General features: G+C 40.5%; 1 protein-coding gene across 1 annotated transcript in view; it reads right to left on the bottom strand.

Annotated features, from left to right (window-relative positions):
• Positions 1–341: 341 nt before the first annotated feature.
• The window catches only part of PRKAR2A (protein kinase cAMP-dependent type II regulatory subunit alpha), a 96,664-nt gene continuing 70,845 nt past the window's right edge, over positions 342–26,160 (bottom strand). Inside the window, exons 6-11 of the mRNA XM_011233354.3 lie at positions 25,115–25,268; positions 16,935–17,036; positions 16,690–16,764; positions 7,189–7,254; positions 4,662–4,803; positions 342–4,200 (exon numbers count right to left, since the gene is read on the bottom strand). Coding sequence (XP_011231656.2) covers positions 4,067–4,200; positions 4,662–4,803; positions 7,189–7,254; positions 16,690–16,764; positions 16,935–17,036; positions 25,115–25,268 — 673 coding nt within the window. The 3' untranslated portion in view covers positions 342–4,066. The remainder of the gene's footprint in view (positions 4,201–4,661; positions 4,804–7,188; positions 7,255–16,689; positions 16,765–16,934; positions 17,037–25,114; positions 25,269–26,160) is intronic.

Below are 26,160 nucleotides of genomic sequence, written 5' to 3' on the forward strand. Positions count from 1 at the left end.
TCTCATGGTTCTCAACACTTCAGACTCAGACTGGAATGAAATCATCAGCTCTCCTTGGTCTACAGTTTGCCAATTCATCCTGAAGATCATGGAATCTGCCTGCCTCCATAAATGCATAAGCCAATTCCTTATAATATTTCTTTACAAACACACACACACACACACACACTCACACTCACTTCTTATTGGTTCTTATTGGAGAACCCTAATACATATTCCCAGGCCTGTCTAATTTTCAAGAGCTCACATTCCAGTCCCAACAATGTATCTGCCAGACAAGTACTATGATGTCCTGGAACCCAAAAATGAGAGGACAAACAACACAGGGCCGCACCAGAAAGTCAGACATGATTTGTCAGCCTTTATTAACGAAGAACAAAGCCAAGCCCTAGAGTTTCCTTTTAAAAAACCCAACCTTGTTTATGGCAAACAATGATTTAATTATATGTTCGATACTACAGAGCAAGAATTGATCACTTTCTAATCACTTATTCTTCTGAGATTAAAATACAAGTGTAAAACAGTTAAAATAAGATTCTCCCCAATGATTTAAAAACAATTCCAATTGAAAGACATTTCAAACACTATGTGTAGAACTCAGGACCAAAAAAAGACCTTAAAACATTTTACCTTTGAGGTAGCACAATAATGCTGAATTAGATTTCTTTTATTACAACGAGCTTAAGAAAACAATGAGGATATCTACCTTTTGCTCAAGGTGGGCTAAATGGTTTTCTGCAAATCCCCCATGAGGTTAGTGACAGTTTTCTTTTTTTTTCTTTCTTTCTTTTTTTTTTTTTTTAAGTATAAAGATAGCCCTGCAGTGTGTAAAAGGAAACCCACAGGGGAAGGCTGCTTCCCATAAAATAGACATTAGAATCATTGAGGAACGTCAGCAGTCAAGACAGGAGGAACAAGAGGTAATTGTAGTGGAAAACCAAAACAACTTGTATCTTGGCAAGACTGGTTTACAAGTGTATTTCACGAACAAAAATTCCAACATCAGCCAACCGAAAACAAAAGATAAAAGATGACATTCATGGGTCATTTTCCTTTTTCTCTGTGCAAAAATGCTCTTCCACTTTTTCTAAATGAGAGAAGGTTGTTTCTACACTGCGACTTGACATGGAAATGCTGTGTGTCCAGGGTGCCGCTGGGCACCAGTGGCACCTCTCACTGATTACCACTGTGAGCAGAGAATCTGAGCGTTAAGAGGGTGAACATGACCTCTCCTGGCCGGAGAACCATTTCTTGCCACTTTGCTGCTGAATTCACTCATTAAACTGCTCAAAGAAAAGCTGCACTCTGACTTCTGGGAATCTATAAGGCTATCAACTAATAGGATAGTGCACACGAACCCTTCCTTCAGAGACCACAACCAAAAGAAGAGAGTGGGACTAGAAGGAAGGATAATACTGTAGGTTGGACCTCAAGGCTCTCAGGAATATCCTCCACGATCCCAAATCAATAGCAAAGCCAGGAAAGAGGGCGTGAAGCTCTAACCCATGGAAGAGAACAATATAAAACAACAAAGGGATCTCTTCCCAACACGCTCCTCCCCTTGAGGCTCAGCCAAAAGTGCAGGGCTTGCCTGGCATAATGTGGACACCAGAGCCCTCAGTCAAACTTGGTCTGCCACCTTTGATTCCCCATTCTGCAAAGAGAACTGGAACACTGTCAGACTCCTAGCACTATTTCACTCACACTGGTCCCTTTAAAGTCTTCCTTCCTCAACCCAGACCCCCAAGGGGCCCTGTATGCAGTGAGGACCTGGACTCACGATCCATATGTCAGTCTGTAGTTAGAGCAGGAGGACTTAAACCTGGATGAATTCTACTCTGTAAAACAGCAACCATCAGTGAGTTGGGGGGTATCAAAGAGGCTTCTGTGAAGGGGAAGACTGAACTGGGATGTGCAAGAAGGCAGGATGAGAAGGCCCATGCCTAGCCGCCTGCAGGAGTGACTCTGGAACTAGGCTCACAGCCAGCCCTGACTAATGATGGTATGGGGGGGTACAAGGGACCATCTGCTCAGTGGTTAAACAGAGTCCTCACATAGTCGGGGCTAGACTTCTGTGACATTCCTAAAGCTCTATGTACCTGCTACTTTTGGAAGAAAAGGTGTGATTCTTGTGTGTTAAAGTGCATGATCTGCTTTCTTAATTGATTTGATAATAAAGCAACACCCTAGAAAAGAACAACCTTGGAAAATCGTGGGAAAAAAACCATATGGGCTTTCCCAGTGCTAGCTGCCTGTTTTGGGGTATTTTGGGGTACAAGATACAATCTTTCAGGATTCTGGGAGCTGCAATGCAGGCTACCTAGCTAGGGCAGTCTGAAAAGAGTCCTTCTGCTTTCACTTCACAGAACACAAGAAAAGGGAGACCTGACCAAGGTTGTGGTGGGTCACCACTCTGGAAATCTCTGCCGCACTATCCATGGCAAAAGCAGAGAGCCTGGCTTCTATGGAAGTGACCATGTGGGCTCTATCATTATCCTACAACAGGAATGACTCAAGCCCCAGCATACACTCTCTTAGGGATTTACTGAGTTACACAAGTTGAAAAAGTAAATCATATTGGAAAGGGCCTCTTGATTAAATATAACCTTGGCTATAATCAAATATCTATGCAAACTTCACACTGCTCTTAGGATCACTTGTAGCATCTGATTCTAAGTCATTCTCAAGAAAAAAAAATTCATTCTGAAATATATCCACTTAATTAGGATAATTCATCAGAATTTTACTTGATACAATTAAAAGGCTAAAAAGTTTTAGAATACAAGCTAATTTACTTTCCTCTGAGATTAATAATTGGAACCCCAAATATCCCAACACCTTAATTAGAAAGGTTTGCAGTTAATTCTATGAAATGATGAATGATTCCAATTTTTAAAACGAAAAGACCTGATCTTCAGGATGAATGCCTGAGTCAGCCAACACACTGATATATTGGAATAGGTCCAACGGGAACTCCCTAAATACAGAAATAAATTTTTTTTTTTAATTTCAAAAAAATAGCTGCTTCTTCTTTAAAGAGTTTAAAAATTGATAGTTCAACAGCAAAGCTATGTAACAACACTGGAGTAGAAGGAAGGGCTCTCTCTGTAGTACAACCTCTTGCTGGCACACTGCCATTATCAGCTGGTAGGGGCAACTGGAAATGAGATGGCAGGAGCTGCCCAGGGAAGTATTTGGGTCAGATAAAGTGATGGCACATCCAGACCCTGGCTCCTTAGAAATGGACAGTAATTCATTCATGCAAACTTCACAGAGATTAAATAAAACAAAACAAAATCTACTAAAACAAAACCAAACCAAACCCCCAACCCAGAAAACCCTCCCTGGCTCTCCGCTACCTGAAGAATTGCTGAACCCAAATTCTCTGCTCTAACATGGGTCCTCATGACCAATCAGTGTGCTCTGGGGTGCTGACCTGCTGGGCCCGGGGCAGCATCACTGTGAGTTTGGAGATGGCTGTCACGGGGGTGCAGCTGTCAGCAGGCAGGACAATGCCACAGGCCCGCAGACCTCTAGCCTACCTGCCGCCATTTTCTACTGTAAAACCGAAGGCTATCATTGTGAACAAATGCAGACTTTCTCAAAGGACAAACAAGAAGACCAAGGGCTACAACATTTCCTCCCTTGAGAAAGGTCAGGGGCGGGTGTCTACAGTTAAACACAGGTCTGTGCAGACCCGTGGTGACTTCCAACAGCAACAGTAGCAGCCAGAGAGGAAAGATGATTACGCTGTGGACTTTGTATCAGGCACTTAAATTGTTGGAGAGACATGCCATTTTGAACCAAAGATGTGACAACTGGGTTGGAATAATCATTACGAGTGGTCTAATAATGGGCTTTCAGAAGCAAAGTGGAGGAGGTGTGGGTTGAACCTCTGCCCATCTTTTAGTGCTGACTTTCAAGTTTTCTAAATGCCCATGGCCATAGCAATGGCAGCAGCGATGGCAACAGCAGGAACGGTCTGTCGTGTCTGTCTTCTGCGTGTGTTCTGTGGCTGACCGGAAGGTTCTGGTGTCACACTGAGAAGGCTCGGGATGTGGCACACCTACTTCCCGGGATCAATCAGATCCATGCTGGAGCCAAACATCTTCACCAGCTGTTCCTCGTAGTGTGAGATGTTCCTCTTCATGATGTCCATGCAGGGCCCCAGAAGCCTCTCAAATGCTTGTACATCCATAACTGTATTGTTAAAAAGAGGCGCGAGAGAGAATGAATTCTCTACACCAATAATTCAAAGTCATTTCCCTCGTGCAAACCTTTTCTTACATATACCCATTCACTTTAGGGAATCAGACTGTGGGATGCTGGGCGCTTGGAAAAGGACGGATGTTTCTATGTGAGTGCAGCCGGACTCTGTCATCTGCGACTTTGCAGAGCCCAGCCACAACTATTCACTCGGTCCCGGCAGAGCCCTGGACACCTGCCTCCGTGACTGGTCTTCTCACAGGCTACGCTCACTCAGTGCTCAGAAATGTCTGCTCAAAGGGTACATTCACCCATTTCTAGTTGGTCCCACAGACTGTTCAAGCCTAGATGTGTGTGAGAACTGGTGAAATGAGTCAAGGCTTACTGATGGGAAAAAAAAAATACCGCATGTTAAGAAAAAAAGTATTCATGCATAAAGAATTTATTTTTCTTACCTAAGCATTTGACATCTCCAACTGCATAAGCTGAAGCAGCTCTGGGTTTGTTGGTGACCAGTGCAAGCTCTCCAAAGTACTGCCCCTTATGGCAACGGGCAATCTCGACCTCCTGGTTCCCACCATCCTTGTTTGCTTTAGTCTAGAACAGGTGGAAAACATGACCTAGGCTGACTCCAGAATCACAGCTGAGCATGTTCAGTTACACATATTTGCAGTCCCTTCTCAGGACACTTAAAACACAATTACTGAGAAAGGCACTTTGCGGAGACACTGTACCATGTCAACAGCATGGGCTAATTCATCTCGGTGGTCTGGTTTAATTAGAGGAGTTGGCTTTTACCAGGGCTTTATCCAAGTCCCAACACCTTTCAGGTATTGGCTAAATATCAAGAGACAGGGAGCAGACCATTTTCTTTGGAAGATTTATGTATATCTTCCAAAGAAAAAAAAATATATAATTATTATTATAACATACATTATATTTGTCAATATATATAATCATATTATAGTGTCAATATATATTAACGTAAAATACATATATATTTTTATAACACATTAACATTTATTTTATATATATGAATGCTGACTTCTAAGGTACAAGGGAAAAGACTAGGTCTTTTTTTTTTTTTTAAAGATTTTATTTATTTGACAGAGAGAGAGAGAGAGACAGCCAGCAAGAGAGGGAACACAAGCAGGGGGAGTGGGAGAGGAAAAAGCAGGCTCCTAGCGGAGGAGCCCGATGTGGGGCTCGATCCCAGAATGCCAGGATCACTCCCCCGAGCAGAAGGCAGACGCTTAATGACTGCGCCACCCAGGCGCCCCAAAAGACAAGGTCTTTTGCGAATTCCTGCTAAATGATGTCAATGTTTCTCTTAGGTAAAGTCACAACTCTGGGTTACTTCTTTTTGATTTCGGACCATGCCTTTCTTGAACAATACAGTGATGAATTTTCTTTTTAGGTACTGTCTGCTTCTTAAGTTAGTAGTCCCCCTCCCCCCCACCACACACATTTTTTACAAGAGCTGAGAAACTAAAAACATTTTTTTAACAATGTTCAACCTGGACATTTAATGCTTTAACTCTGTATTAAGAAATCAAGGAGAGGGGGCGCCTGGGTGGCACACTTGGTTAAGTGTCTGCCTTCAGCTCATGATCCTGGGTTCCTGGTATGCAGCCCTGCATTGGTCTCCGTGATCAGTGGGGAGCCTGCTTCTCCCTCACCCTCTGCCCCTCCCCTCCACTTGTGCTCTCTCTCTCTCTCTCAAATAAATAAAATCTTAAAAAAAAAGAAATCAAGCAGGTTGTAATTTGTGCTTATCAAATTATGGAAAATAATGTAGCATATTATATTTAATATCTAGAATTTCCCCCCCCCTTTTTTTTTTTTACAAATTCATCTGCTAAGCGAAGTAATAATTTCAGAAAAAAATATTTAGAATTTATTAATAAGAATTAGTCTCAATCTCTAAGAGCCACTTTAGGTTATAGGCAGATAATCCCCCTTCCACACTTCTGCCCCAACCTGTTTGCTCTGAAGCTGATGTGCTCCAGAGCCAACACTCCCCTTCCAATTTCTGTAGCATTCTCTGGGACTGTAGACATGTTGTGCCCCCCCAATCCCTTCTTCAGAGTAGCAGTTACCACAGTGTCACATGCACACCAGGCCCCTGGGGGATTTGTTACAATGCAGATGCTGATTCAGTAGGGCTGGGGCAGAGTCTAAGACTCTGCATTCCTGACAAGCTCCCCCAACCCCCAGGGCCACAGTGCTGCTGGTCCCACATACCCAACACTATGCTGTGATCAGGAGGTGTCAATGAGTATTTGAGAAAAGTACAAACATATATCACTAGTCCAAAAACACTAAGTAAAAGAACATAGACGTTCCAACCTATTGTTTCATGTGAAACAGCAGACCTGTTTTTAATAGAAGCAGTAATCATGTTTTTCTTTCTCCATGTTTAACTTTTACAAAGATATTCTGTAAAGGGTTTCATATTAGGTTAGAGTTATGTTTAACTATTTTAACAAATGCTACATTCTTAAAAAAAATTGGAATAAGGAAATCTGGTGACAATGGATTTATGATGAAGATGATTCCTCCCACCTACTGGTCATCAGTTTTCTAGGCCTCCCTATCCACAAAATGGCAGAGTAATACTGGTCCTACAGACCTCCCCACCAGTGCTCTAGAAAGGAAGCTTTTTTCATAGTCAGCACCCTCGTGTATGCCTTTATCATGTAATTCCCCCACTTTCTACTAGGGAATTTATCTTTTCTTATTGATTTGTAGGCCAATATTTCTTATATCATTAATTATGTCACAGAGGCAAAGGCAATGGGAACAAGGAGAAATATACTAAATCCCTACACTGGAGGTACTTAAACAACATGGGTGTTTGCCAGTCCCATACCTCATAGAACAGTGATGGCTTTGTTACATAGAGACGCTTCATGTTATTTAACGCAAGCAGCTACTTTCTGTGCATGCACCTGGCATAACTCGCACCACGCACAGACTCACCTTGCTTCTGATCAGGATGCTCACCTCTCCGGACTCTATAATGTAGAAGCTATCAGCCTTTTCACCCTAGAAAGACAGAGAAGGTCATCAGAGCTATTCATATGTATTGGCGAGGGACACAGAAATAGATCATTTTCTCATTGCCCTAATTTGTATTTATTTGCCAACTCTACAAATTAACCAGTGGCTAACATATTCAGTACAAAATGAGAGGATCCCAGTCACCAGGAATGTCGGTCCAACTGTAACTGACACACACTTCTCACTTCCTAACATGGAATATTCGTATTTCTCCCCATGAATATGCCCAGGCTGCACACAGCATCACTACTGCTGCTGCTCAGGTTAGTCTGCTGTTGAAGTGGGGGGGGTGGGGGTGGGGGCGGGGACCAGCAGCCGATACTGCTGCAGACGATATCAAGGTGACTCCTGGCTGCCCCTGGGCCTAGGGCCCACGGATAATCTGGACCACCAAATGCAGCCCTCCAGAGGACAGTGTGGATCTGGAGAAAGCCCTACTTTGGTGAGGGAGGTACTTTAATGTGGGTTGATATCACCCTTATGAGCCTCAGGCTTTTCTTTTGCTTGCTTTCTTTGCTTGATTTTAAACCACTTGGCTGAACCAGTCATTCAGGTACTTCAACAAGTAATTAAGTACTTAATATGTGCCAAGGCCCTGTTGAGATGTATCAGTGGACAAAACAAATATCCCTACCGTTGTGGAAATTACAGTCTGATGGGGCAAACAAACTGTAAACAATCAACAGAGTGAATCAGCAAATGATACTGTTGTGTTGGAAGGCAATTAAGTACTATGGGGTGAAAGCAGAGCATTAACGGGGGTTCTGGAGTGCTGGCGGAGGAGATGGCTACAGTACACAGCAGAGTTTCATCAAGAGGGTGAGATCCGAGCAAAAGCTGGAGTGAGGCTAGAGTTAAGGAAGCAGACCGGGAGAAGAGGCTTTCACAGGCCCTCTTCAGTCTCTGACCCCTTTCTCTTAACATCTGGAGCAATGACCATCTACAGTGGATAATTCAATATTAAATCATGTGTCTTCATTCCATGTGGGTCTTATGTCTTCAGAAGAATCTACACTTCTGAATTTTCGTAAGACTTCAACTTTGACTACCGGACAGAACTCCAAGTGGACACCTTACAGCTGAGGCTATCATTCCTGAGTTAGTCTAGTCCCAGTTCACTATGTAATAATCACTGCTCCATGTGTGTAAAAGCCACAGCTTTATAAAGGGGGTCTGTGGGTTTCTGCGCTGCTGTGTTGGGTAGGTACCCTGCACCCAGCAGAGCCAAATCAGCATGAAATTTTAGAATTACACAAACAGCTCCCTGACAGGAGTTGCTTAAGGAAACTAAGGGGGAGCCAGAGGCAGGGTCACCAGGAGGAAGAGTGGTTTCTAGGTCCAAGAAGGGAGTTTCATAAAGGAAGATGTGATTACCAGTGTTCACCGCTGTTGGGAGGTCAAGAGTAATAATGATTCAAATGTGGGAAACATTCTGGTGACCAAGACGAGGGTGGTGAGTGGTAGCAATGAGCCACAAAAGGGACAGGTGGTGAAGGGTGGTGCCTGAGCTCTTTTTGTTTAGACAGATGTGCTCATTTTTCAAGGCTTCAGTCTTTTACACATGTTTGCACCTGTGTGACCACCTCCTCAATCAAAACAGAAAATCTTTCTGGCCTCCACCCTATGGAGTGTTTCTCAGTCAAAACCACCACGCTTCACCTATTAGGTAACTAAATCTGACTTCTGTCCTTGCAGTTTTCCTTCACTTCTGTTTATGAAAATAAGGCTGTTCTTTAACTTCATACACATGGATTCATACATTGCCTTTTGTGTCTGGCTTCTTCTAGTCCACATTGTGAGACCACACTTTGGATATGCCTGCCTGTGAAAGGAATGAGAAGCTAGTAGCTGGAGTAAAAACAGAGTGAGTGGAGGAATGTGAGTGTATTGTGAGGACGAGAGAGACTCAGGCATATCTACGGGATGAAAAGAATGAGTTTGATGAATAGAGGAGCTCAAATAAAACAGAATCTGCTAAAGACACTGTGTGCTCACTCCCAGCAGGCACTCTGGTGAGCACTGCATGTGCACTGCTTCACACGATCACCCAAGAAGTCAATAAAGTCAGTACTACTGCTATCCCATTTTACAGATGTGTTTCCTTGGAAGATCAGAAGATAAATAACTTTGCCATAGGAGGTAGGGGGAATAGCTGGTGGATTCAAGATTGAGAGGAGATGGGAAGGAATATTACTAAGACCATGTGGAATAAGGAGGCTTGCCTAGGTAAAAGCTCTTCTCTTTCTCTGGACCAGAAGGCAGGACCATCTCTGATCCTTTTAATTTACTAATTTGCTATTATATCACCAGAAAGGATTGTCATAGTTCACAAACAATTTAAGAAGAAAAATTTAAAATAAAACCATGAATGATGACAGTATCAGTTGAAAACTGTCTACTTTTGGGGGGTGCCTGGGTGGGTCAGTTGATTAAGCATCTGCCTTCGGATCAGGTCATGATCCCAGAGACCCAGAGGTAGGAGGGCTGTGACTGGGAAGGAACTCATGAGGGTGGAACAGCTTCTGAGGTGTAAGGGTATTTCTCTGAAAATACCTAGAAAATAAATTTCTGGATTATAGAATAAATTCAGCTTTAAGGGATAAGAATAAATTTCTCTCAAAAGGGGTTCAGCTAAGTGAATAAAACTTCCTACTACATCTTGGAATTGTCAGAGTCCTACTTTTTGGCAAGCTACTAGGTATGAAAATAGTTCTTACTATGGTTTTTAATTTGCATTTCCTGATTACTCAATGAGGCTGAAGCTAATTCATTTTTCACTGATGCCAGAACTATGCTTTGAGAAGACAACTCTCATAGTGTCATCCTTCCTCTCAAAAATCTTTGAAAGTGCTTCTCAAACATTTCCACCAAGTATGCTTAATGCAAGGGCATTTCCAAGCCTTGGAATAGTCTATAGCAGTGGTTTTCAAACCTTAGCAAACATTAAAATCATCTGGAGGTGTTTCTGATACCAAAACCAGACAAAGACGTCACAAGGAGAGAAAACTACAGACCAATATCCTTTATGAAATCTTAAACAAGGGAGTTACCCACTACATGCTAGATGGGATGCTGCCTAATTCACAATTAGTTAATAAAGTCAATTAGATCTTCAAATAAAAAAAATTTACAAAATTTTAGCAAATTAAATCCAGTAATAAATACAAAGGATAATATATCGTGACCAAGTAGGGCTCACTCCAGGATGCAAGCTTGGTTCAATATTCAAAATTCAATGTTAAAAAAAGTCAAGCAATGTAATTCATATTTACTAACTAAAAAAGAAAACCCATATGAGCACCTCAATAAAAACAGCAAAAGCATCTGACAAAATTCGACATCTTTTCATGATAAAAACTGAGAAAACTAGGAAGAGAAGGGACTTTCCTAACCTGATTAAGGGCATTTATAAAGAAGCTTACAGTTTACATTATACTTAATGATGAACAATTAAATGCTTTCTTCCTAAGATCAATAACAAGATCAATAACAAGACAAAGATGTCTGTTCTCAGCATTTCTATTCAATATTGTATTGGAGGACGCAGCCAATGCAATAAGGCAAATTAATTAATTAATTAAAAAATTTTAAAAAGACATACAGAAGGTAAACTGTCTTTGTTCATAGATAAGATAATCATCTATACAGAAAATCCCAAGGAAGCTAAAAAAAAAGGTACTAAAATCAGTGAGGTTAGCAATCAACATGCAGGATCAATACACAAAATTCAACTGTATTTTTATAATAAACTAGCAATAAATAATTAAAAATTGAAAAAAGGAAAACCACTTAGAATAATGTTAAAAGTATGAAATATCCAGGTATAAATTTAACAGATATGTAAGACTTGAAAAGTATAAAATGTTACAAAGGAAAATTAAAATATATAGAAAAATATATGGGGCGCCTGGGTAGTGCAGTCGTTAAGAGTCTGCCTTCGGCTCAGGGTGTGATCCCGGCGTTCCAGGATCAAGTCCCACATCGGGCTCCTCCGCTGGGAGCCTGCTTCTTCCTCCCACTCCCCTGCTGTGTTCCCTCTCTCACTGGCTATCTCTCTGTCAAATAAATAAAATCTTAAAAAAAATATATATACACATATATAGAAAAATATAAATAAAAGTACATAAAAAGTATATAAAAGTATAAAAAAGTATAAAGACCTGAAAAGTATAAAATATTACAGAGGAAAATTAAAATATATAGAAAAATTAAAAAAGGGGTGCCTGGGTGGCACAGCGGTTAAGCGTCTGACTTCGGCTCAGGGCGTGATCCCGGCGTTCTGGGATCGAGCCCCACATCAGGCTTCTGCTGGGAGCCTGCTTCTTCCTCTCCCACTCCCCCTGCTTGTGTTCCCTCTCTCGCTGGCTGTCTCTATCTCTGTAGGATAAATAAATAAAAAATCTTTAAAAAAAAGAAATTAAAAAAAATATATAGATATACAATGTTCATGAACAAGCTCACTGTAGTGTACGTATCTGACAATAAGCTTTTTTGGTTGTAATGTGACTGACATCAAGCGTTTGATTATGGAGGCAACCATTTTAAAGATACCCATCTTGAATAAACATATTGCTAGCTACACAGCTAGATAAAGAGGGAGGCTGCTCCCACCTATGAAGTTTCCCTTTTATAAAGCCCTGGGAAATGTAGAAAACTGACCACTTGAGTGACCCCACTTTTCTCTTCCCACACCTAATTCTTGCTCTTATGTTTTAAATTCACCAATAAAAGAGTTAACCTGCCAAACCCTGGACACCCCACCCTTGCCCCCCACAAAAGACAGAATTCCAGGGGGTGCCTGGGTGGCTCAGTCGTTAAGCGTCTGCCTTCAGTTCAGGGTGTGATCCCAGTGTTCTGGGATTGAGCCCCACGTCAGGCTCCTCCGCTGGGAGTCTGCTTCTTCCTCTCCCACTCCCCCTGCTTGTGTTCCCTCTCTCGCTGGCTGTCTCTCTCTGTCAAATAAATAAAAAAATAAAATCTTAAAAAAAAAAAAAAAGACAGAATTCCAGGTCCCCCACCCTACCCTGTGACCTCACTGTGTGGCTCTGGATGTGCCATGGACCCTCTGGGATCTGTGAATAATAAACCTGTTTTTTCAAAGTTCCTTCATGGTTGTTGCTATGGTAAGTCTTACAGTCATAGTAAGAACCACAAGGGCTGGTCCAGCTACAACACTGGCTCTGGAGAAATGTCTGTGGGGGCTTGCTAGACATAGGTGCGTGCCCCAGGCATTCCTAGCTGATAGCATCACTATTGACGGCCTGAGACTGACACAAAACACTCATTATTGTTACAATGTCAATTTCTCTCTAAATTGATCCATAGATTCAACATATTCCCAATTTAAAAGAAAATCTCAGCAGGCTTTTTGGTAGAAATTGTTAAGTTGGTTCTAAAATATATACAGAAATGCAAAGAGCACAGAACAGCCACAATAATTATGAAAAAGAATAAAAAATTTGGAGGGCTTAAACTACCTGATTTTATGACTTAGTATAAAAAGCTTTTATAATCAAGATAGTGCAGTATTCAGTGGAACAAAACAGAGACCAGAAATAGACCCCAAATATTTTTCAATACAACTGTCAAGGCAATGGGATAGGATAATCTTTTCAACAAATGATGCTGGAACAATTGGACATCCATATGCAAAACCCTGTAAAAAACTTTACACCTTGTACAAAAATTAACTCAAAATGGATCACAGATCAGGAGTGCCTGACTGGCTCAGTCAGTAGAGCATGTGACTCTTGATCTCAGGGTCATGAGTTCAAGCCCCATGTTGGGCATGGAGCCTACTCTAAAAAAAAAAAGGGATCACAGATCTAAAGGTATGAGTTAAAACTCTGAAATATCTACAACTTTCCTGCTCAATACAGTAGCATGTGGCTACTGAGCACTTGAAATGTGGCTTCTATAGATTTAGATGTGCTGTAAGTATAAATTACACATTAAATTTTGAAAACTGAGTACCAAAAAAAAGGTAGAATATTTCATCATTGAATTTTTATACCACTTAGATGTTGAAATGGTATTATTTGAAGCTATTAGGTTACAAAAATCATATTAGAATTAAGTTCACCTTTTAAAGAAATTTTGGCTGTTAAAAAATTTTAAATCACATATGTGTCTTACATGATATTTATTTAATGGTGCTGGCCTAGAGGTAAACACAGGAGAAAGTCTTATTGACCTTGCAAAGATTTTTTTAAATAGGGCATGAGAAGAATGAATTACAAGAGAAAAAAATTATAAACTAGATTCTTCAAAATTAAAAACTTTTGCTTTTTAAAAACTACCATTAAGAAAGTGAAGGGACAAGGGAGGTGGATGGGGAAAGGCTAGATGGGTAATGGGGATTAAGGAAGGTACTTGTTATGATGAGCACTGGGTGTTATATGTCATTGATGAATCACTAAGTTCTACTCCTGAAACCAATATTACACTGTGTGTTAACTAACTAGAATTTAAATAAAAGTTTGGAAAGAAAAAAAGAATTAAAAAAAGAAAAGAAAATGGATCACCTGGGTGGCTCAGTCGGTTAAGAGCCTGCCTTTGGCTCAGATCATGATCCCAGAGTCCTGGGATCAAGCCCTGCGTCAGGCTCCCTGCTCAGTGGGGAGTCTGCTTTTCCCTCTACCCCTCGTCCTCGTGCTCTCTCTTGCTCGCTCTCTCTCTCTCAAATAAAGTAAAATCTTTAAAAAAATAAAAAAAGAAAAGGAAATGAAGAGACAAGCCACAGCCACAGATTGGGAGAAATATTTGCCAATCATTTGTCTGATAAATGATTTGTAGTCAGAACACATAAAGAACGCTTACAACTCAATAATAAGAAACCAAACTACCTAAATGTAAGTAGAGCAAAAGATTTGCAGAAACTTCATCAAAAAAACATATGGATGGCAAGCAGTCACAGGAAAAAGATGCTCAACATCATTAGACTTTGGGCAAATGCAAATTAAAACCAAAATGAATTACCACTTCAAAATGAATTACCCACTAGAATGGTTAAAATTAAAATGACTGTTGATACTAAATGTTGATGAGGATGTGGAACAACTGGAATTCTGCTCCATTGCTGGGGGAATGCAAAATGGTAGAGCCATTTTTAAGAACAGTTTGGCAGTTTTTTTAGACATACATATACCATATGACCCCGCAATTCCATAAAAACATATGTCCACACAAAGACTTGTATAAAAATGTTCATTGCAGCTTTATTCATAACTGCCCCAAACTGGAAAGACCTCAAATGTCCCTCACCGGGTGAATGGAAAGACAAATTGTGGTACATCCATACAGTGAAATACTACACAGTAATAAAAAGGAACTATCTGCTGACACATTCAACATGAAAAAATCTCAAAAACATTAGCCTAAGAGAAATAAGTCAGACACGAAAGACAACCTGTTATACGATTTCATTTATCTGAAATTCTAGAAAAGGAATTTCTGTAGTGTTAAAAAGCAAATCAGGAGTTTCCAAGAATAAGTGGGTGGACCAGTGAACTGACTAAAACTATAAATGAGGGAACTTCCTGGGGTGATGGAAATGCCCTATACTACGATTTTATGACTGTAGGGATGGCTATAAAACTCCAGAATTGTACACTTGGTGATTTTATTATATGTCAAATATACTGTAACAAAGCTGACCAAAACAAACAAACAGACCAACATAAAGCACAGTTTCTGACTCCCAAGAACTTGCATTTCTAATAATTCCTATCAAATTCCCAGATGACGCTGATGCTGCTGTTCCTGGGACCTCACTTGGAGACCCCTTGTCTAGAGACAGTGCCGAAACGGGTCTAGAATTAGCTGAGATCATCTTAATTCTTGCCCATTCTGGGCAGCCACCCAGCACTCCTATCTTCAAGAAGGCAGATACTCCAGAAAACACTGCAGCTTCTCATACTTTCTCATATACCTCCCGAAGGCCTGGGGCTTTCAGAATGAACTAGAGGTCCTTTGGGAGTAAATTAAAGCACCTCAGGTTCAGAAGCAAATTTGACCTGTCAACATGTTCCCATTTCTGCAATTCAGCCCCACATTCTTAACAGACCAGAACACCTGCCCTGGAACACAGCTCACACCCACAGGCCACTGCTCATGTTGTTCTTTTGTTCGGAGAGACCTTTCCCTGACCTCAACTGCTGAAGCTGCACTTATTCTTTTCTTTTTCTTTCTTTTTTTTTTTTTAAAGATTTTATCCATTCATCTGACACAGAGACAGCCAGTGAGAGAGGGAACACAAGCAGGGGGAGTGGGAGAGGGAGAAGCAGGCTCCGAGCGGAGGAGCCTGATGTGGGGCTCAATCCCAGAACGCCGGGATCACGCCCTGAGCCGAAGGCAGACGCCCAACAACTGAGCCACCCAGGCGCCCCTAAGCTGCACTTATTCTAAGCCCAGCCCAAATGGTATTTCCCTCACAGAACCATACAGAATACTTCCTTTCCAACATTCTCACGGACAGTCACGTGTTCCTTCATTACAGTGCTTTATCTAGTCCTACCCGTGTATCTTAATGTCTATAGAGAAGTAAACCAATTTTTAATTGAAGGAATTATTAACAGTAGGAGTACCTAGAAAACAAAGGCATTTGGAGATGCCACTCAGACATAGTTGTGTTTTTTAGTCCCTTTTCTCTGGGAGTTTCTCTCTCTCCTTTTGTGACAATAAGCCTGATTAGTCCTTGTAGGCTGGTTGGGCCAACTCCACCCACTGGCCCCAGGGATGCGCTCAGGATTTAGGTTTGACCAATCTGAGTCTTTCCTCCTCCCAGCCCCAGCTCTGGGTTCATGATGGGAACATTACCAAACCCAGACCAACCAGGTATCTTCCCAGTGTTCTTGCCAGAATCACAGGCAGAGAAGTTTACATCTGGAAGTTTTCACATATAATTAAAGATGCAAACACAGTAGACAAGGAAAATTATTACACAATACTCATCACAATGACCCAGGCCACTGTGTGGTGATCCTTACAGCACCCAAAAATAACATGAGAGAAAGGCACAAAGGAAACATTAAAGACAACTTACAAATCTGGTCAATCACTGAAGACTGAAGAGACTGGCTTATGTTGGATTAGCTAAGAGGGCACCTTTGTGCCAAATATAGAAGGTAAAGGGCACAACCCTTAGACCTTCTCCAGGCTTTAGCACTAATGGATGAAGCTTACTCAAGGGTCAAAAGAGAATGATGTCCAAAAGAACAAATACCAGAAACCAGCGAAAGGGGAATGGAGGCAAGAGATGTGCATGTGTCCACGAAATTAACATCAGCGGGCTTCAGAGGACTCTGCAGGAGATGTACTCTAGTAGCTGGCAACAGGAGCTCCCAAAGTGAGAGGACAAGGGATGCACTAGTCCTTCAGGAGGGGACTCGCAGGAAAGAAGCTGCACGGGGACCTGCTCACCTGCGTGATTATGCGCTCTCCGTCCTTATAGACCTTCTCTCCTATTACATCCACAATCTTCATTCGTTCTGACACCTGGAACAATGGACATACCCATAAACTTCAAGGAAAAGACCTCAATTGAAAGTCACAAATAATACCTAAACAACACAGAAACGGGTTAGAATAGTCCAATTTGAAAATTTAATAGATTAGTTTTAAATCTTAAATCTCCATAAACAGACTCTTATTCAAATACACTTTACCTCTAGTGATTTAAGGAGGGGCACAGATTCGATAAATGATTCAAACATCCTTCTCTTTTTTGCATTGTTTTTCACTATGATTCTTCTAAAAGTCACACGGTCCTACAAGAAAGAACAAGAAAATTCTGGTAAATGCCTCTGTGACAGAACATCTATGGTTTAATTAACTGGATGACAGCAAAAATTAGAGGACTATGGAATGTACTGAGCCAACTGTTTAATGACATTTTAATCTGAGTCATCACTGGAAGAGAAAGACTGGCAGCCTGTGTCAGACAGATGTCCCCCGTGTAACTGCTTGCTGTATAGCACTCCATGACTGCCACCTATGGGTCATAAGCAGAATACAAAATACAAAACTCCCAGACACTTGCAAGCTAAGAGCCACTATTCAATGTGAAAACATGCACCTTTGAAAAAAAAAGGGATAAAACAATGAGAGGGCTCTTGCCCTGACGGACTTTACAGTCTCAATGGGGAGACAATACAAAATATCTGGCAATAAAAAATCTACAGTCCAAGACAGCATATGAAATGTGCTAGGTGAACGATAAAGACAAGAGAAGAGCCACAGGAATTCTGAGGGAGAGAGAGATCACAGTAGGCTGGAGTGATCAAGAATATTTTTGTTGTAAAAATACAAATTTTGGTGGGGCGCCTGGGTGGCTTAGTTGATTAAGCGTCCAACTCTTGATCTCAGCTCAGGTCTTGATCTCAGGGTCATGAGCTCAAGCCCCATGTTGCACTCCACACTGGGTGTGGAGCATACCTAAAAAACAAATATGTGTGTGTGTGTGTATTTGTATATACAAATACATGTATATATATATTATATAAATGTATGTTTATAAAATTCAAAAAACTATAAATTTGGGAGGGGACCTGAAAGAGGGGGAGGATTTAAATAAACGGCAATAGAGAGGAGGAAACTCAAGATGGAAAGCAGGAATGTGAAAGGTCCCTTGACCCCAGCAAGTCATGGATTCAGATCAGGAGACAGCTAACCAGAGCTACCGTCAGGCCCCTCTCAAATATGTGTACATACGTGTGGGGAGGGACACAGAGCCAGGAGAATGTTAATTGCTTAGTTTTAGGTTTCTTGTATCTAAGTTAATTATACCTTTTGTCCACCTCAGGCTGTCAGGAGTGGAAAGGTGGGTTTTTTTTTTTTTTTTTTTCCTTTGAAAGCACATAATGAAATCCCCAAGGCTGGCAAAACGAAACATAGCAAGGTAAGGACATGTTTAACTGTAAGTTTGCTATTTTAGTATTCCCTATGATGGGGCAGTAGTGGGGTAGAGAAATCACACAGAAGACAACGAATTGAGATGTCTAGATGGGTTTCATTGGCTCATATTCCATTAGCTACAGATGGGTTTCATTGGCTCATATTCTATTAGCTACAGAATTCCCAGCCCCTATCCCATACCATGTTTCATCTGCCTTACAAGAGAGTCACTTACTACACCCTATTCTCCTAGTATGAGCTATGGCAGACTCCAAACCTCCCTCTGAACTGCTGTACAAATTGTCTGCTCTTCAGCATAGAGCCCGATTCTGCTGCATTTCTTCTCCATCTGTCTGCTTGAAAAGAACCATTCACTCTCTGACTGCTCTAATGTGCCGCATGATTTGCTACTACTTTTTTAAAGTCCAAGGTTAGTGTTGTATCATTTAAAATGTGACTGTTACACTTTGGAATATTATTCCATTATCTTTAGAATTCAATTTCTACCTGTTTTCTGGGCCAATCTAGACATGAGTGCTATGGAAAGAGGACTGTCAAAAGTGAGAAAATGGGAATTATAAAGTCCTCTTCCTTCTATTTGAGTAAGCATTACCAAAAAAATATTTTTAATCCAGTCATCTGTTGAAGGGCATCTCGGATTAAAAAGATTTTTAATATTTTTAATATTTTAATAATAACTTTTGACTGTCCTCTTTCCATAGCACTCATGCCTAGATTGGCCCAGAAAACAGGTAGAAATTGAATTCTAAAGATAATGGAATAATATTCCAAAGTGTAACAGTAACATTTTAAATGATACATCGCTAACTTTGGACTTTAAAAAAGTAGTAGGCAAATCATGCGGCCCATTACAGCAGTCAGAGAGTGATTAAGAAGATGTGGTCCATATATATATAATGGAATATTACCCAGCCATCAAAAAGAACGATTTCACAACATTTGCAGCAACATGGACGGGACTGGAGGAGATAATGCTAAGTGAAATAAGTCAAGCAGAGAAAGACAATTATCATATGGTTTCACTCATTTATGGTACATAAGAAGTAGGAAGATTGGTAGCAGAAGAAAGGGAAGAAGGAAGGGGGGGTAAAAAGAAGGGGGAATGAACCATGAGAGACTATGGACTCTGGGAAACAAATTGAGGGCTTTAGAGGGGAGGGGGGTGGAAGATCGGGATAGGCCGGTGATGGGTATTGAGGGCACGTATTGCGTGGTGCACTGGGTGTTATATGCAAGTAATGAATCATGGAACATTACATCAAAAACTTGGGATGTACTGTATGGTGACTAACATAACATAATAAAAAATTATTATTCAAAAAAATACATATTTATATTTTAAAAATCCCTCTACAATGGTACAAAGATTGCTACAATTGCAATATCAAACTATTTCTAGATGCAGAGTAAACAACTGGTATCTCTCAAAATGGCTTATTTATTCGCATTCCAACCCTTTCTACAGATACTTCCACCCTTCTCGGAGCTCTCGTGCTGTGCCCACCCGGCTCCTGTGGCTGTGGAGGGTGTGCAAAAGCACCAGACATTACCCCAGCTTTCGGGGAGCTTCCAATGGAGCTGTGAAGAGGAAACTCCCACTGTGAAATAGTGGCTCTTTCAGGCAGCAAATGTTTAGAGTCAAGCCTGAAGTTCAAAAGAGAAAAGGAATACTGTGCCTTCCCGTGATTGCAAGTGTTTCCTAAGAAAATTTCTATTGACTTTCACTTTTGCAAGAGAGAATGGGAGCAGAGACTGCGTGCAGTGGTCATGGTGGCAGATGCCCCCAGGAAGAGCAGGAATGCAGAGAAATTTGCAGAAACTCAAGTGACAACACCAAGTCCTCCCTGCTTTGGCCTCACAAGGCATTTCTGAGGCCTTGGAAGGTACAAAAAGTCACGCTGTAGAGGACCCTCTGGGAGTCACTTTCCTGGAGGCGGTACTAAAGCTTTTGAGAGGGTTTGGGCTATAAAGCGCATGAACAAAGCAGGAGAAAAGCAGAGGCCGGAAGGGCATCTTGATAGGATGCTTAAGGACAGTAGGGAAAGGAAGAAAAGACTGCAAAAGGTAAGGCTAGGAAGCAGAAAGACAAGGCAGGGATCTCAGGAGAGGGAGCTTCAGGAAGAGAATGGTGATAGCAGCACCACAACCATGGAGGCGCAGTTGTCCCATTCCGTAAGCCCCTACCTTTTGCCAGACCCCAAGGGCACTGCCTCTCTCATGTCCATCTATTGAATTCTCAGTCCCCAACCATGGGCCAGGTGGTTTTACAGTTGGTTTTTTTTTTTTTTAATTCTATTGCAACTTTCTCTTTGACTTAGAGATTCTTTAGGAATGTGCTATTTAATTTCCAAGTGTTTGGAGATTTTCCTGTTACCTGCTACTGATTTCTGGATTTGTTTCATTGTGGTTAGAGAGTACGCTGTATGATTTCAATTCTTTTAAATGTGTTAAGCTTCATTTTATATGCCAGGATATGGTCTATCTTGGTGAATGTTCCATGGGCTTAAAAAGAATGGGTACTCTACTGTTGTTGTATGGAGTGTTCTATAAATTTCAATTAGATCTTTTTGGCTGATGGTGTGGTTAAGTTCTTCTATATCCTTCCTGGTTTTCTAATTGTTCCACCAACTCTTGAGAGAGAAGTGTTAAAGTCTGCAACTATAACTGTGGATTTGTCTATTTCTCCTTTCAGTTCTATCAGTTTTTGCTTCACATACTTTGAAGCTCTGTTGTTTGCTATATACATACTTAGAGCTGCTATGTCTTCTTAGTAGATTAACCCCTTCATTATTATGTAATGTTCCTCTTTGTCCCTGGTAACTTTCTTTGCTATGAAGTCTATCTAATCTGATATTAATACAATCACTCCTGCTTTCTTCTGGTTAATGTTTGCATGGTATATATATAATTCTATCTTTTTACTTTCAACCTACCTATATCATTATGTTTGAGTGAGGCTGGTGCAGACAGAATAGAGTTAGGTCATCAAAAAAATCTATGTGACTTGTCTCTGTCATTTAGTTGGTATAATTAGATCATTATATTTACAGTAATTATTCATACACTAGGGCTTAAGTCTACCACTTTACTATATGTTTTCTGCTATTCCTCTGTTTTTTGTTCCTCCATTTCATTTTCCTGTATTCCTATGGTTTTCTTGAACACTTTTTAGAATTTTGATTTATAGAGCTTTTGAATACATCCCTTTGTACAGATTATTTTATTGGTTGCTCTAGGTGTTATATTTATATATGTAATTTATCATGATCTACTGATGTCAACATTTTAGTAGCTGGAATAAAGTGTAGAACCTTTACTTCCATTTGGGCCCCTTTACCCTCCCCATCTTTAGACTATCATTGTCTTAAATATTTCCTCTACATACCCTGAGAACGACATCAGACAATAATTTTGCTTTAAGCATCTAATTTAGAAAATTTAGAAATTTTTTAGATTTAGAAAATTCAAAAGGATAGTCTTTTTATCTCCCCATGTTTTGCTTTTTCTGTTGTTCTTTCTTCCTTCTTCATGTTCCAAATGTCCTTCTTTCATCACTTCCTTTCTGTTTGAAGAACTTCCTTTTGCCATTTTTTCAAGGTAGGCCTGCTGGTAACAAAGTCTCTTAGTTTTCTTTGATATGAACATATCTTCATTCCTGCAGGATATTCTCACCAGGCATAGAATGAGCTGATAGATTTTTTTTCAACACTGAAAAATGCTGTGCCACTTCCTTCTGGCCTCCACGGCCAGGAAATCTGGTATCATTCAAACTTGTTCCCTTACAGGTAATGCATTTTTTCCTCTCTTGGCATAGATTTCTTTGTGCTTATACAATTTGGAGTTCACTCAGTTTTTTTAATCTGTAGGTTTATTGTTTCACCAAATCTGGGAAGTTTTCAACTATTATTTCTTTGAAGAATCTTTTAGTTCTATACTCTTTCCCCTCTCCTTCTAGGATTCTATTGATACAAATATTATATCTTTTGTTATTATCCCACACACTCTGTTCACTTCATTTCAGTTTGTTTTCTTTCTGTTGTCCAGACTGGGTAATCTCTATTTTTCTACCTTCAAGTTCACAGATATTTTTCCTCTCTCATATTCATTCTGCTCTTGAGCCCATTCAGTAAGTTTTTATTTTGGTCATTTTATTTTTCAGTTCTAAAATTTTCTATTTGGATCTTCTTTCTATCTTCTATTTCTCCATTGAGACCTTCTATTTTTTCTTCATTTTTTTTCAAGTGTGTCCATAATTGCTTGTTGATGGCTTATATTATTGATTATATGATAACTGATTTAAATCCTTGTCAGTTAATTGCAATATCTTTGTCATCTTCGTATTGGCAACTGTTGATTGTCTTTTCTCACTCAGGTTGAGAATTTCCCTGTTCTATGTATAACAAGTGTTTTTCTTTCTTTTTCTTTTTCTTTCTTTATTTATTTAAAAAAATTTTTTTAAAGATTTTATTTATTCATTTGACAGAGATAGAGACAGCCAGCGAGAGAGGGAACACAAGCAGGCGGAGTGGGAGAGGAAGAAGCAGGCTCCCAGCGGAGGAGCCTGATGTGGGGCTCGATCCCAGGACTCCGGGATCACGCCCCGAGCCGAAGGCAGACGCTTAACAACTGAGACACCCAGGCGCCCCTCTTTTTCTTTTTTCTTTTTTTAAAAAAGATTTTATTTATTTATTTGAGAGTGAGCGAGCAAGAAAGAGCATGAGCAGGGGGCGGGGAGGGCAGAGGGAGAGGGAGAAGTAGGCTCCCACTGAGCAGGGAGCCTGATATGGGGCTCCATCCCAGGACCCCGGGATCATGACCTGAGCCAAAAGCAGCCCTTAACCAAATGAGCCACCCAGGCGCCCTAATAAGTGGTTTTCTATTGTCTCTCTAACATTTGGGGTATTATGTTGTGAAATTAGGTATCCAATTTAATCTTCTTTTGCAGGCACTCTACTAGGTATGGTGCGCAAGTACACGTGGAAGTGAATGCTCAGCTCCCCTCTGGACTCGACTGACACAACCCTGGCAGGGAAAGTGGAGTGCCAACTAGTGACACTACATATAATCTCATTTTGCCTCTTTGCTGCTCGGTGAGGCTGTAAGTTCAGCTTGCTGCTAGCCCCAGTAACGCTGTGAGGAGGAAGAAGCAGTTTTTCCTCTGGTATTTGGCTGCAATAGGGTGATATTATCTGTTTTGCTAGGCTGACCTTTTCCTGGTCCTTTAGCTAAAGGGTTTGTTTTTGTATGTACTTGGTTGGTGGATCTAGGTTGTAGGCTTTTCCAGAACACCATCTGGGACTCACTCTCTTGTCCTTCTTTAAGTCCCAAGATCCCTAGCCATTCCACTTTCTCCTTTCCATCTTCCAGGGTCTTCCTAAGTTTGTTTATTGTATGATATCTGGACTTCTATAGTTTTAAGAGAGGAAACCAGTGAGGAATGGGGCTATTTCACCTTGACCTGGACCAGTAGTTGTCATCAATACTTTTTTTTTAAGTTGACTCCATACCCAATGTGGGGCTCAAACTCACAACCTTGAGATCAAGAGTCATATGTTCTACTGACTGAGCCAGCCAGGTGCCCTGGCATCAGTACATTTTAAAACTGAGTTTATTTTCCCCCATTACTTATTGATCTATGAGCTATCCTTGAGGTTTTTTTTCTTTTTTTTTTTTTTTAAGAGAGAGAGAGAGATGGAAAACAAGTGAGCATGCAAGCGGGGGGCAGAGGGAGAGAGAGAATCTTAAGCAAGGCGTGCACAGCCCTGAGATCATGACCTGAGCCAAAATCAAGAGTCGGATGCTCAACCAACTGAGCCACCCAGGAGCCCCTATCCTTGAGTTGTTTTTTTGTTTTGCTTTTATTTTTAAGATTTTATTTATTTATTTGAGAGAGAGAGAAAGACAGCCAGCGAGAGGGGGAACACAAGCAGGGGGAGTGGGAGAGGAAGAAGCAGGCTCCCAGAGGTGGAGCCCGACACAGGGCTCAAACCCAGGACTCCAGGATCACGCCCTGAGCCGAAGGCAGACGTTTAACAACTAAGTCACCCAGGCACCACTATCCTTGAGTTCTTCAACCACTAGGTCCCCAAGTGTGTGATCTATTCTTAAGCCATTATGTCTCTCATTTCTCAAGACATTCTTAGTTCTACGTCAATATATTACAGGAAAGTGCTCTGTTATGTCTTTAAAATGTGACTTCATTTGAAGAACTATATTGATAATGCTATGGTATACATTTAATTCTGCTTGTAAAGTAAATGGAAACAAATTATCACAGATGTCAATATCTTAAAAGTGAAATTTGGGATTTGTACAAGAGGATAATTATTTGTTTAAGAAAGAAGACAGTTACAGATTCTGAAGGCTTGATGCTGAAGGAAGCAAAGTGGACCATGGATAATAGAGGATAGGGATCACAGTAGTGCTGTGCCACAGACACTCTAGGAAAGTTCTCTTTCCCAGAATATGGCCATCAGCCTTTCTAGTCATCCAAACCTACTGGATATTGGTATGGACCAATAAACAAGTGGATGGGTGGCCATGGACAAAAGTTCATTCTGGGACAGCTAGAAATGGAAAACACTGTTGGCAGAGCTTTCCATGATAATTATTTTTCTAGGCTGCCTCTTGTATAGAAAATTATCCCCTTTGTCTCTACCTGTCTGATAAAAACATAAACAGAAAACGTAATAAGAACTGACATGACTACAAGATTATAAGACCCAGTCTTTCCCCTGCAATTTGGAGTAAATGGTTTGTTGACAAATCATTTTAGAGAAATGGAAAAACACACTGGTACAAGATGTTTCATAATGTCTTTCAGAGAACTAGCTATAAAATATAGTGTGAACCAACAGCCCAAGGACAGGAAACCCCGAAGTAAGGGGAATTAACACTATGACACACTAGAAGAATCATTTCTCTAACTCACCAGTCCCCAAAGGGAGCCTTCGGAAGTGGCGACAATGGTTGCAGCTCTCGGGGTGTTGTACATCAGAGCAAGTTCTCCAAAACTGCCACGGTTGTCATACTGACCAACAGAGCGAGTTTGATTATCTTTTGTTACTAAAATATCATAGGTTCCCCTGGAAGTATAACAAGAAATAATTTCATTTATTATTTCTAACAAAAAAATTTTAGACCTGGCAGGTGGTACAGAAATAGAAGGTACATATGATATAAAATAGGCAACTTCCAAAAGATTTTCACTAGTATACAGAAATACAATAGATTTTTGCATTCTGACTTTGTAGTCTGTGACCTTGCTAAACTCACTTATCAGTTCTAGTAGCTTTTTTGTAGCTTGGGATTTTCTAGAGAGGATCATGTCATCAGCAAACAAAGACAGTCTCACTTTTTCTTTTGTAATCTATAAGCCCTCCCTTCCTTCCTCCCTCTTTTTCTTCTCCTTTTTTCATTGCCTCATTGCATTGTCTAGGACCTACAGTATAATACTGAATAGAAGTAATGAGAGCAGATATCACTGTCTTGTTCTTGATCTTAAGGGGAAAACAGTCAATCTTTCACTATTAACTACGTTGTTGGCCATAGGTTTTTTAAAAAAATTCCTTTCATCTGCTTGGTGTAAAACCACATCTATTCCTAGTTTGCTGAGAGTTTTTACATTGAAAAGGAGTTGAATTTTGTCAAATGCTTTTCCTGAAGGGATTGAAATGACTGCATGGGTCTTCTTTTGTAGTTTGTTGAAAACTAGGTTATAGAACTGATTAAAATAAAGAAACCAAAAGGTACAACATTCTACCTATTGACTGGTAATGACTGCTAAAGAATAATACTCAGAACTGACAAGCATTTAGAGAAACAGGCACTCTCAATACACCACTGAGGTAAACTTAAACGTGTCAATGTTTCTGCAGATAATTAACAACATATAAACAATTCCTTAAAGAGACCCTTTTACCAGTGACACCATTTCTAGGCATTCTGTAGGAGATAATCTGGTGAGGGTGGTTCCTT

Source organism: Ailuropoda melanoleuca, chromosome 4, assembly GCF_002007445.2.
Source record: "Ailuropoda melanoleuca isolate Jingjing chromosome 4, ASM200744v2, whole genome shotgun sequence".
Taxonomy (NCBI): Eukaryota; Metazoa; Chordata; class Mammalia; order Carnivora; family Ursidae; genus Ailuropoda; species Ailuropoda melanoleuca.